We start from the raw sequence: 12,763 nt of genomic DNA, 5'->3' as shown, positions 1-12,763 counted from the left end.
TTTACTTTTATAGAAAGCTTGATATAAGTTAACTACGTGTTTTGATGTACGACAAACACGTGACCAATGCCTAGTCCATACCACATAACAATAATTTTGAATAATTCAGAATTGTAATCACTTATTGATTTAAAATCTTATAGACTCAAATGTATTAAATCATAACGAGTATGAGAAATATGAACTAATTTTAAATGATCATATCTTTATTTTAATTTATTCAACAATGATCTTTTGCGGTTAATTGTTATGACTTTAAATTTTCATGGATGTGACGACGAAGGAAAATCATGACTTTTGCTTTCTCTTGATTCATCGTTGCATTTTCTTCTTTAATTGTACTTTCAAGATTCATGGCAGAAGGTTAACGGACAATAATGTGTTGTGAAAATGGAGCATGATAGAGATTTATAATATCAATAGAATTTATTCTAAAAAGAATTGTAAATAAAATTTAAATTGCATAATTATATTTAAATTATATAAAAAGTTTAAAATGTGATTTTAAAAATTGGCACTAAAACTAAACCCAAATGGGAAATATATTTACACGAAAATAAAAGAAATAGAAAACCTAACATTCATCTCTCTCACACTCCGTCTCACGCGCGCCACCTTCTTTCTCTTCTTCACGACGTGTCGTCAGCTTTTCGGTGTTGCCGCCGCTTCTCTTACGTTGAGTGCTGCTTCGCCGTCGTCTTTCCCCGCCTCTGCAGACTCTCTCCTTGCGGGTTTGAGCTGATTTCTACTCTCTTCTTGCTTCTGCTATTCTTCTAATCTCCATCTCTGTCCTTCCCCTCACTTGAAAAACACTGTGAGAGGCTTACACAGTCCGCTTATGACTTTGTCCAGGTTGCATTTAGAACTTGTGGGGTTCACTTGGGTATTCATAAGGTTCAATTCGGTTGCCTCGAACTTACCATGATGGATTCGACGTGAGCTCCCCCTCCTAAAAGTAGATTTTTTTTTCAATAGACCCCCCTCCCCAATACTCGAACTTTTGAAACTTACTGTTTCTCTTTCCCAGCAAATGACAATTTAAGAATTTTCTGTCTAATGCAGGTCTAGGATATGTGTGAAGAATTTGCCTAAGTACATTGATGATAATCGCCTTCGTACATTGTTCTCTGAAAAAGGAGAGATTACAGATGTTAAGCTTATGCGGACCAAGTATTATTCATACCCACTCTTCATTTGTTTGAATGTTTCTGCCTTTGGTTGTGTCGTTTAGATCCTTACAAGATTTCGTTATAACTTTGCTCACTAGATTTTGATTACAGTATGGTATTTTATTCTTAAATTTTTTATTTCATAAGGGATGGGAAAAGCAGACAATTTGCTTTCATTGGTTTTCGCACGGAACATGAAGCTCAAGAAGCAATACGATACTTCAACAAATCTTTTATCAATACTCATAGGATTGCTTGTGAGGTCTGTTGTATTCTTTGCCCTTGTATCATGACATCTTTTTGTTTTTTGGATTATTGGTGATGTTTTATATTTTTTCTTTTGCTCTGGGATTTTTTTTTCTCGTGAAATTTTTGCTACTATAGTAACTTCATTCCAAACATATGGTACCAAGACGTCCATAGTAATGAAGAGAAGTATTAGTTGGAGTTTTAATTGAGTTATAATGAAGGTATGTTCTAACATAATTTAAGAGGATAGTGGAAAGCTAGAGGCTTTCGGTATCTTGGGGAGTTTAAAGGCATCTCAAACATCTTAGGTTTGTTGATGGTTCTGTTGGTTTAGCAAATCAGTTTTTAGTTGCCTTCTAAATCCTAATGCCCTTTGATTCCTTGAGAATGTATAAAACCTTAGTGCAACTCTTTCTACAATTATTGCAAATAAAGTGTCATTTAGCTTTTGTGTGGCCATTGTTTAAGGAGAAAATTGCAACATCATTTTAGTTATTTTGATCAAATGGTAAAAACTGCCTTATGTTGGATGGAGAGGAATAGAAGGATTTTTGAAGAGAAGAAGTTTAGTTTTAATGGATTTTTAGAATTAGGACTTTGTTCATATTCCTAGGTTCTAATTGATGTAATTTTTATTTTATTTTATTTTATTTTTTGTAATTTTTCCCTTCTTCTGCTAAAGTGTTATGGCATAACCTCCCTCTCTAGAGGTTGGAGGTTAAACCCTTTATCCTACTATTGTTGTACTAAAAAAAATTGTCGTCTTCTTCTAAATCTTTGGTTGCCTTTGAATCTCTGTGATAGCTTGGGAGTTGGCTTATCGTCCTCTTTTGTATTTGAGCTTTCAGTGGTGTAGAATTCAGTTTACTTTGGAAAAAAAAGGAAAGAAAGTGATTATCAAGGTGGTTTTCAGACTGGTTTGTGTCGCAATGCTCATACCTTGTCATTTTGCAAAGTTTGTTGATATGTATTCTGTATTATATATTCTATATATGAGATCTTTACTAGGAATCACAATAGTTTATTTGGTTGAGTTGTTTTGCTTGTATAAAAATATTTAAAATTGGATTTCTTAGGCAGTGAAGAAATGTTACCTAAAACCCTCAGACTGTGCAGATGCCCTTGTTGTTCTGATTATTACTAAATCTGGTTTTTTTCCCAGAGTGCATGGAAAGTTGGGGATCCAAAAATTCCCCGACCTTGGAGTAAACATTCTAAAGCAAAAAAAGGCTCTAAAGATGGGATGGAAGTAGAAGATGACAAAAATTCAAACTTTTTGGGGTCTAAAGAAGAGGGAGATGACCTTAAATTGAGTATTCAAGATGATGATCCTAAAATTCAAGAGTTTCTTCAAGTGACACAACCTCGGATTAATTCAAAATTGTGGGCAAATGACATATTGGTGGCTTCAGATGCTGATCAAAACAGAAAAGGAAAGGAGAAACCCAGTCAAATGAAAAAGATGGACAGAAAAAGATCGGAGTTGGTGAATACTGATGAGGATGAAGCTCAGGAAATGCAAACTTCATTGCATAAAAACAGGGGGATGAAAAATTGGTCAGATTCAGAGTCCAGTGACAACGACAATATCAATGAGGATGCTAAAAATGAGGGTGAATCTATAAAGAAAAAGTTGGAGAAAAAGAATGTTCAGATGGTAAATTCCAAGTCACCACTAGAAATAAAGGCCAGAGAAGAGGACCATTCCGATCACTGTGATGATGTCGCAGATGTACATCACATGGAGAAGTCCTCATCAACTCTGGAAGATAAGAAAGATGAAATGCTGGAGAGTGGCCGACTCTTTGTTCGTAATCTTCCATATGCAACAACGTAATAATCCTTTCCGCGATTGTTCAACTGTGCCAATTCTTTGTTTTATTTATTTATTTATATTATATTCATATTTGCTGCTTAAAGGATTTTCTTTTCTTTTTATTGATGTTATTTGAACTTTGATCATCAGTGAAGAAGAGTTAGAAGAGCACTTCCAAAAATATGGCACGGTCTCAGAGGTGCACCTTGTAGTTGATAAAGATACAAGACGATCTAAAGGACTTGCTTATATACATTACACTCTTCCAGAATCTGCAAAAAGGTATTTATTTGGTGAATGAACATATTTCACTAGATTCATTGTTCCTACTTGTCTTTGTTTGACATATTGTATTTCATGGGGATTTGATGGCCAGATTGGGGATGTATTAGTTAATCTCAACCTTTTTAAATTTTCTATGCCGCATTATTGGACTAGGCTAATTTGAATATCTTTGGGAAAATTTGAAATTTGAAAATATGAATATTTTATAGTGACTTTCCTCTTCTTTCTTGCTGTCTTAGATCCATTTAGCTTGTGATTATTCTGTTCAGAAATAGTGAAGGTGCCAAGAGGGTGTTAACCTAGTTGAGATGCCCGGGTGCACCTTTTGAACTATAGGTCTTTTTATCATTGTTCATTGTATAATTCTCTTGTACTTTGAGCATCAGTCTCATTTCATATTATTAATGAAGAGATTTCTTTCCATTTAAAAAGAACTTCAAATAAAATAATAGGAGTATGCTTGGCCATCTGCTTGTCACTTGTACATTCTTGAAACAATTGGACCTATTAATAGAAAATTTCAATTATATTTTAACTGAAGGGCACTCGAAGAATTGGACAACTCAATATTCCAAGGGCGATTATTGCATGTCATGCCTGCTGAACTAAAAAAAACACTCGAGAAACCGGAGTAAGTTCCATTGCTGTATGTTCTCTGTGCCTGTATTGCACAGTTTTGAATTCTATTGCTATTTTCATTTCCCTTCTGTCTAATCAAATATGTTTAATGGAGAACATTGTTCACTCGACAGGGCAAATATTTTAGAGGGCCAAAGATCAAAATCCTTCCAGAAAAAGAGAGAGGAAGAGAGAAAAACATCTGAAGCTAGTGGCAATACAAGAGCATGGAATAGTTTATTCATGCGGCCTGATACTGTATGTCACCCTAGGCTGCTACTTCTTTCCACTTGCTTAGATCTTTATTTTCTGAAAAGAAAAAGTAAGAAATGCATAAGGTGACTAGTTGTTTTCTATATGGACAAAAGCCATTGCACACATGAATTGAGTAGGAGACATTTTCTAAGGGAGATTTAGGGCATGTTTGACATTTCTTTAAGTTTAAGCATCTTCTCTTAAAATATTGTCTAGAATTGCTCAAAAATCTATATTAAACATACTTTAAATTAACGTTTTTTTCAATGGTACTTAAAGCAAAAGCGATTTTTATTTAACAAACCTTTTTTTAACACATTTGAAATTTGATAACATGATATGAAACACAATGTTTTCTACGACTCTCCTTTTTATAAATAGTAAAGTTCTGTTGTGAGCTTGCGGACAAGCTCCTTGATGTTTTTCTTTTATCTGTAGGTTGTTGAAAATATTGCTAGAAAATACGGTGTTAGTAAGGGGGAGTTACTGGACAGGGAGGCTGATGACCTTGCTGTACGAGTTGCTTTGGGTGAAACTCAAGTTGTTGCAGAGACAAAGAAGGCTCTCACAAATGCTGGAGTTAATGTTGCTTCTTTAGAGGAATTTGCCTCTGGAAAAGCTGATGGACACAAAAGAAGCAATCATATCCTTCTTGTGAAAAACTTGCCTTATGGTTCTTCTCAAGGAGAACTTGCAAATATGTTTGGAAAATTTGGGAGTGTGGATAAAATCATTCTTCCATCAACAAAGATATTGGCTTTGGTAATTATTGCAATATATTTATATATTTATACTTGGGAGTTAATATTTTGTGGAGTTGATGATTTCTCTAAACAGTTGTACGACTAATCAAATATGAATGATTTTATCTGCCTACCAATTTTGATTTATTGATGGCTGTCTTTTATTAGCTGGGCTGATTAAAGCAAATTCAATTTGGTGGCACTGATAAAATCTTTCAACTGTCAGTGACGTATTTTATTAGATTACTTAATTTGATCTTCTATTTTCTAAACTTTGAACTGCTATACTGTGAAATACAGGTTATTTTTCTTGAGCCGTCTGTGGCCCGTGCTGCATTTAAAGGATTAGCATACAAGCGTTACAAGTGAGCTCATTCTATTTTATTAAATGTTTGAGAACTTCTCCTGTATCTTATGGCATATGCTTAATCGAGTTGCATTTTAGCATGCAGATTTCATAGGTTGAAGGACATTATGCTGTCTTCACCTTAAGATAAAAACTTATTGATATTTCTTTTTATTGTTTTTGTGTTATATAAAGCTAAGAACAGTTTAATACCAAAAATAATATTGGTATCTGACAAATTTCATAGATTCTAACTTTTCTGGGAATTCTACTATCCTTAGAAATCAGCGATTATTGTTATTATTATTATTTTCAGAATTTTATGTCATGTGCTTATTGTGTACTTGAAGAGAGTAATTGCAGTATAATTGACAATGAGTAGATGGGTTTTCCAGAAAAGACTTTTCTTATTTGTCTGCATGTAGAAGTTTTTGTTGTATAGCATAAATGGGAAGGGTGGTTAATATTTATTCATTTGCTGTCCTTTAGTTAGCTCATGCTAGTATGTGTACCCCTTGTTTTACTTTGATCAAAAGTTTTGTTGCACATGCACTGGATTTGGAGCGCTCCTTGTGCTTTGAAAACTTTGTAATAAATTGAACATATTACGTTGAAATGATATCTTGTGCAGTTTATACGAGTTTAAGTGTTTGTCAAATAAAATCGTGATGCACGAATGCAAGTGCTAACTTTAGTCTTTACCCTATTTTGAGGTTAATGTGTGTTATATTGTTCTCGAACTTGATATTGTAGTTGTGTGCATGTGGGGAGGGTTATTATTATTATTATTTTGCAAACAATGGTTAAGGTATTATATGATTTATCGGAAGGTAGATGCTTGAATTTCTACTCCCATATGTGGTTGAACTCACAAAGAATAGTTGCCTTTTCTCCTTAAAAGTAAGTAATGGTTCTTTCATTTTGGCATTATGCTAGGGATGCTCCACTTTATTTGGAATGGGCTCCTGACAATATTCTTAGTCAAAAGCCAATGGCTGGCAATGTGGAGGACGAGAAAGTTGGTGAAGGTGATACTAGGAGAGTGATGTTGGAGCAGGCAGTGGAAGGAATACCAGATGTTGATTTGGACCCTGATAGGGTTGAGGTTTGTTTTGATGAGCCTTCCTCTTGTTTCCCCTAGCTTTTGTTGTTTTTCCATTGCGATGGTTGGTGATTCTGTCCTTTTGTCATTTATTAGACAATTGCCGATCACGTTGTGTTCTATCTGGTTGTCAATGAATAGAATGTGCATTGTTTAACATTAACTCATTGTGGATGACCCCTAGTAGGCAATTAGGGATTGGCTGGATTGTAATCAAGACTATTGGGAATTTAAGGGGTGTTAGAACGTGTGACTAGTAGAGGGCTGAATGGAAATGAGATCGTAAAGTGTGAATATGGTGGAAAAGAGGGTTGGATAAAAATTTATGAGAACATAATGAGTTTAGTATTACAAATAGGGCCCAAAGCATTCAATCCAAACATGGATTTTGGATTACATTACATTACAAACTCATTCAATTACTATCCCAAATTCCTCCAAACAATCCCTTATAGTCTAGGATGAAGCCTGAGCCCTCAGGCAATAATTGTCCACTCCATTGTTGATCTAGTTAGTTTAAATCTTGGAGAGTATGCTTCCTCATTACACATGTTCATGTACTGATGATGCTGTCAGAGCACATTAACAAGTAGTTCACTGGCATCTCTCTTTCACACGCCCACACATGCTATCTGTCAGTTGCGAACTTGGGGTGCACTTGCCTAAGTACATTTTCGTATGAAACCAACCTATTAATATTATTCATTACTGTAAAATTCAATTTCGGTTGGTTTTTTGAACTCTCTTTTGCTCGTGTGGGAAAATGCAAATGCCAGAAACATATTGATTAGTCAAAAGTCTTGGTTTCGTTATTTTGAATTTTGTATAGCTTACCTTCCTAATCCAGAGTACTTTACATAAAAAATCTCGTTATCTTAGTTTATAGGTATCTGATACCTCCTTTTAGGCAAGTGTTGTCCCCTCACCCACAAACAATATATATATACATATATGTATATACACTCATATATTTGCATATGTATACATATATCTATGTGTATGTGTGTGTGTGTATGTGTGTGCATCTCATGTTATTTATGGTAGGTTATTATGGAGATTATTCATCTTATTCTTTTATGAGTCCTCTTTGTTATATATGTTTTCTTTCAACTAGAATCAAGGACAATAAAATGAAGAGAAATAAATGTTGATGATACTCTGTAATACTAATGTTTATCCAGTGGAACAGGATATATCTAAGCATCAATTACTTTTGTATCTTTCATGTAGCAGCCATACATTTTCTTTAATTTTTTTAACATGGGAGCTTAGTTATCTTGTCTATCTAGTCTATTTATTCACTTTTAAGTTTTACTTCTGTTCTATTTTCTTCAGTCACGATCTCTTTTCGTCAAGAACCTCAATTTTAAAACGACTGATGAAAGTTTGAGGAACCATTTTAGTGAACACATGAAAGAAGGAAAAATATTGAGCGCCAAGGTATACCTTGATGTCAACAGTTCATTTTGTTGGTCCCAAATAGTTCAATTGTTTCTTAGCTATATTTCTTGGTTGCCAGGTTAAGAAGCATGTAAAAAAGGGACAACATGTCTCGATGGGTTTTGGATTTTTGGAATTTGATTCAGTGGAGACTTCCACTAGTGTCTGCAGTAATTTGCAGGTGACTGTCCTTTCCAAGCAATTTTTTTACATTTCTCGTCAGTTTATAAATAAATTAGATTCCTTAATTCCTTTCTTTGTATCAGGGAACTGTTTTGGATGGCCATGCCCTCATCTTGCAAATGTGTAATGTTAAGAAGGATGATCAAGGGAAAAGAAAAGTAGACAAGGAACAGAGTTCGACAAAGTTACTTGTTAGAAATGTGGCATTTGAGGCAACAGGGAAAGATCTAAGACAACTCTTCAGTCCGTATGGGCAGGTGATTCCTTCTCTCTGTTAATAATCTAGGTTTCTAACTCCTTGAAATCACTATTTAAGAGTATTTGAAAGTTCTATTCTAACTGGACATGCTGTCAACTTTTATGATCGATATGAGGCAAAGCCCATCAACCTGAAGAGATGGGAGCATGTGACTGGCTACTGCTGCCTTTTTTGTAATTTTCATAGGGTATTTATATCATTCAAGTTGAAATCTAATATTTTCATTAATTTGGTGTGCCTTATTTCACCTGGAGATAATTTCAAAACCACACACCATAAGTATAATATCCATATAAACCTTCATATTGTGCTTTCATCCACTTGGATCTGAACACAATTCTTCATCTAAGGCATCGATATACTCTTGTGAGTTTGGCGTAGTTTTGGTAGTGACAAGTGCTTTTGGCAATATAAAGTGTTGGAGATGTTAAGAGTCCCGTATTGGAAAAACCAAGGAGACTCACACTCCATATAATATATAATATAGATGAGCTACTCCTCTCATTGTCAATTGGTTTTGAGATGGAACTCCATATTATCAAACATAGAGCACTTTAAAAAAAAATTCATTAGAATAAAAAGCAACTTAAGGGTAAAGTTGGGAAAAAACACTTATTGCTTGGAAAAACGCTCATAGTTGGAATGTTTCTCTTAGAAACACTTTATTTAAAGCCATCCTAAATAAAATGTTTAGGAAAGAAGAAAAAACTTTATACCTCTAATTGGTTCTATCAGCAAACATGATCCAAGTTTTGTCGTCATTTTGTATTTCTCCCGTGATTCTTTTGCTCAATGTTAATATTTGTCTTTTCTCAGATTAAAAGCTTAAGACTGCCAATGAAGTTTGGAAAACATAGAGGTTTTGCATTTGTGGAGTTTGTCACAAAGCAGGAGGCTCAAAATGCATTTCAAGCACTTTCAAACACCCATCTGTACGGTCGGCATCTTGTAAGTCTTCAACTCATCTTGTGAATCAACTGCCACACTTATTACCATATAAGGTGCTTGAGTTACAGGCTTACAGCAGCAGAGTGTAAAATCCGAACCAATGACATATTTTTTGTTCTCTTTTTATAAACACAACTACCAGGTATTAGAGAGAGCAAAGGAAGGCGAGAGCTTGGAAGAATTAAGGGCTCGAACAGCTGCACAGTTTAGCAACGATCAAGATCCAATCGTGTCCAAGAAGAGGAAGCAGATGGCTGACTTTGATGAAGATAGGATGAAGTTGCAAAGAACTGATTAAATCATATTTAAGGTTTGAGATGGTAGTTTAGAAGAAATGTATGATCAATTTTGTTTTGTATTTGCTAATTTGTTGTACCATATCCTGTTTTCCGGCCCCCCTTTTGTTCCATGGGATCTGCTTTGTTTATTGAATACAGGAACCACACTTGGCCTTTTCCTCTTTTGAACTTGGCTAAAGTATAGTTGATGTTTATTTTCTTTTAGATATACGTATAGTTCAAGTCATTACATATTCTATGTTCTTTAGTTCATATAACATTTGCCATTGTTACTTTCCAATTTGAGCATGTTACTTATGGTCGCTTGCTTACAGAAGCCTCAACACCCATGAGAAACTACAAAAAAAAATTCAGAACACATTGCTTAGCCCCTCGATGTGTTGTCTATGCGCTAAAGATGAGGAAACTTTGGATCACTTATTCCTACATTGTCCCTTCACAAGAAAAGCTTGGAACACGCTGTTTGGTATTTTCGACTTGGAGTTTTGCCTTCCTAGCAAGATTGATAGATGGATGTTTGAAGGTCTTAATATTAGAGGTTACAGCCCTAAAGGAAACATCTTATGGAAATGTGCGTCGCGTTCCCTTTTGTGGAGCATTTGGAAAGAAAGGAATAGCAGAATTTTTGAAGATAGATTTAATTCTTTTGATTCTTTTTGGACTGTGGTTCAACACACAGCCTCTTGGTGGAGTACGGATTACACCAAACACTTTTGTAACTATAGCCTTTCTATGATTTTCAACAATTGGAAGGCCATTATGTCCTAGCTCTTTAGCTTCTTCCGGGGAGGGCCCTCTTATCCCTCGCCCTTAGGATGTTCTGTTTTGTTATATGAATATACTTGTCTCTTATCAAAAAAAGAGGCTGAAATAACTAAAGACCCTTCACATTTTCTATTATTCAGTTGCAAAATACTTCTATACAAGAATCAGGTGTATTAGTGCAAAATACTTCTTGCGGCAGTTGTTTTCAAGGCAATAATCATTCTATGGCACAATAATTGATTTGTCCAATTCTCCGATTTACATAAAATAGATCAAAAGGGAAGATTTCGGGGCAGGCTAGACGAAGATTTTGAGGCTCATTGCCACTTTTTTTTAAAAAAAGAACAGGATTTTGAGGCTAATTTTAATGGTTGGTGTCATGAATGGTAAACAAAAGTCTAATATAATATCATATATAGTACAAGTATGTGATAATTGCATATATAATACAAAAGTTACTATCTCATTCGTTAGTTGGATATCAATGATAGTTGCTATTAGTGATAATTAACCACAATAAAGCTATTTGTGATGGAAACACGTGCACTGAAGAACCAACATAAAATTATAGAAAAATCACAAGTTGAATTGTCAAAATTTACAAATATTTTAAAGTTTTGCTATATTTTCAAGTTCTTTTGATGATTGTGTTATCTAATAATGTCGAACAGTATCTTTGATTTTAGTAGATTGGTAGTTGAAAGAACAGGTGTAAAGATGAAACCTGTCCCTCTCCATAAGAAGACTACTTCTAAATCACTCTTAAAAAGGAAATTTGAATTAGAAAAAAAAGAGAAGAAAATACCAAAAATCACTCCAAAACAATATAATCTATTAATGTGGTGGGGATAAAAAGTGATATGTCTATATATAAGTTCTTGTTCCAATAATTCAACCAATAAGCATATTTAGTGTATTATGTGATAAGGTGGAAATTCATCAACAAGTTACTATTGAGATGAGATTCATTATAGTGATCTCATAAAATCCCCCCTCCACTGTTAAAGAATAACAATTTATTTTAGGCCTATGTATCAATCAACATACGACATGCATGATGTCTATTGAATTTTTTGATTTCCAAAATGGATGCATTTACTAAGCAAAAGATTGTGGAAGCTCTATATCGATTACTCAGATACTATTTCAAATCATCGATGGACCTTAAAACATAAACTAATTGTTAGTCATATACGTTGGACATCACATTCATAACTATATGACTAGTCATGTGTTCAAGTCCCGTGATGTTATTCTCTCAATTAATATTGATTTTCATTTGTTACTTTATCTATGAGTTTTCAAGTTTATAAGTGTTGAAATCAAATTTATTTTCACTTATCAACTTTTGATTTAACACTATCATATGCTTTATTAATAATAATAAAAAAAATAATTTAATTTCAACCAAAAATATTTTTTGAAAAATTCTTTTTATAAGTAAATGCTTTACAACTATACTATACTAGTGATATAAGTTGCAACATCACATTCAAAACTAAATGATTTCGCTTTACACATGGTTGCTTTGAATTAGAATCTATTAAAAAGAACCTCAAATATTTCTATTTATCAAGAGCCTAAGCTAGTTTTTCTATGGTTTTAATTCAAATTTGACACAAAGTTTGTATAGCATTAAACATGTCACATAGGAGACTAACAATAATTCTAACACATCCTTAATTGACCTAAATCTATCATATGCAATGATCTTTTTAGCTACTTTAAATTAATTTTCTTGCAAATTTTCATGGATTATTTCCACATACATTATCTCACCATGGTCACCTAATGATATATATATATATATATATATATATATATATATATATATATATAATATATTAAAAAAGTACAAATTAGAAGCACTTTGATTGCCTAAATAGTACCTACAAATTCTTCACACAAATTGCTATTCCAACTTGACTCTTCAATGACCCTAAAGATTGAATACATTATCATTCATTACAATTTTAAAAAGATACATAAGAGAAGTAGTGAGGGCAACGTCATTTAGCACACTTGAATAGTAAAAAAAAAAAGTGCATAACATATTGTCGCCAAGAAAAAGATGTGGTGCTGATTCTCTTCTATAACGATTTTTGTTTAATACAAACAATTCTCAAATTCTAACAATAGAACAATAATTTATTTACTTTTTCTTTTATTAGATCAATGCTTAGATAAGAAAAAGACTGATCAACTCCGTATTTATTTTTTCTTTTATTTTACACATATATGGAAGAATTTCATCTTAAAAACTCTACACCTCAAATGCATTAACCC

The 12,763-nt window shown here is 33.6% G+C and overlaps 1 protein-coding gene across 2 annotated transcripts; it reads left to right on the top strand.

The window, feature by feature from the left end:
• Window positions 1-567: 567 nt before the first annotated feature.
• LOC101206406 (multiple RNA-binding domain-containing protein 1) lies at window positions 568-10,610 on the top strand. Of its 2 annotated transcripts, XM_031884443.1 has the most exons (17): window positions 568-731; window positions 853-935; window positions 1,063-1,170; window positions 1,317-1,431; window positions 2,581-3,251; window positions 3,385-3,516; window positions 4,061-4,150; window positions 4,272-4,395; window positions 4,831-5,154; window positions 5,436-5,500; window positions 6,418-6,586; window positions 7,919-8,023; window positions 8,103-8,204; window positions 8,290-8,463; window positions 9,282-9,413; window positions 9,556-9,723; window positions 10,027-10,610. In XM_031884443.1, exons 2-16 carry the CDS (start codon window positions 922-924, stop codon window positions 9,709-9,711), a joined length of 2,481 nt encoding a protein of 826 aa, XP_031740303.1. In that variant the 5' UTR covers window positions 568-731; window positions 853-921; the 3' UTR covers window positions 9,712-9,723; window positions 10,027-10,610. The 2 variants fall into 2 exon arrangements, with proteins under 2 accessions (XP_031740303.1, XP_011653203.1); XM_011654901.2 differs by lacking the exon at window positions 10,027-10,610 and having other exon boundaries at window positions 9,556-9,955.
• The last annotated feature ends 2,153 nt before the right edge of the window (window positions 10,611-12,763 follow it).

Source organism: Cucumis sativus, chromosome 4 (assembly GCF_000004075.3).
Source record: "Cucumis sativus cultivar 9930 chromosome 4, Cucumber_9930_V3, whole genome shotgun sequence".
In the NCBI taxonomy this organism is placed as follows: domain Eukaryota; kingdom Viridiplantae; phylum Streptophyta; class Magnoliopsida; order Cucurbitales; family Cucurbitaceae; genus Cucumis; species Cucumis sativus.
This window is presented reverse-complemented; position numbering and strand designations above follow the sequence as displayed.

Coding starts and splice junctions, on each gene's coding strand:
- LOC101206406 (XM_031884443.1), top strand. Junction 3,252..3,384: donor AATCTTCCATATGCAACAAC/GTAATAATCCTT, acceptor TTTGATCATCAG/TGAAGAAGAGTTAGAAGAGC. Junction 5,155..5,435: donor CAACAAAGATATTGGCTTTG/GTAATTATTGCA, acceptor TGTGAAATACAG/GTTATTTTTCTTGAGCCGTC.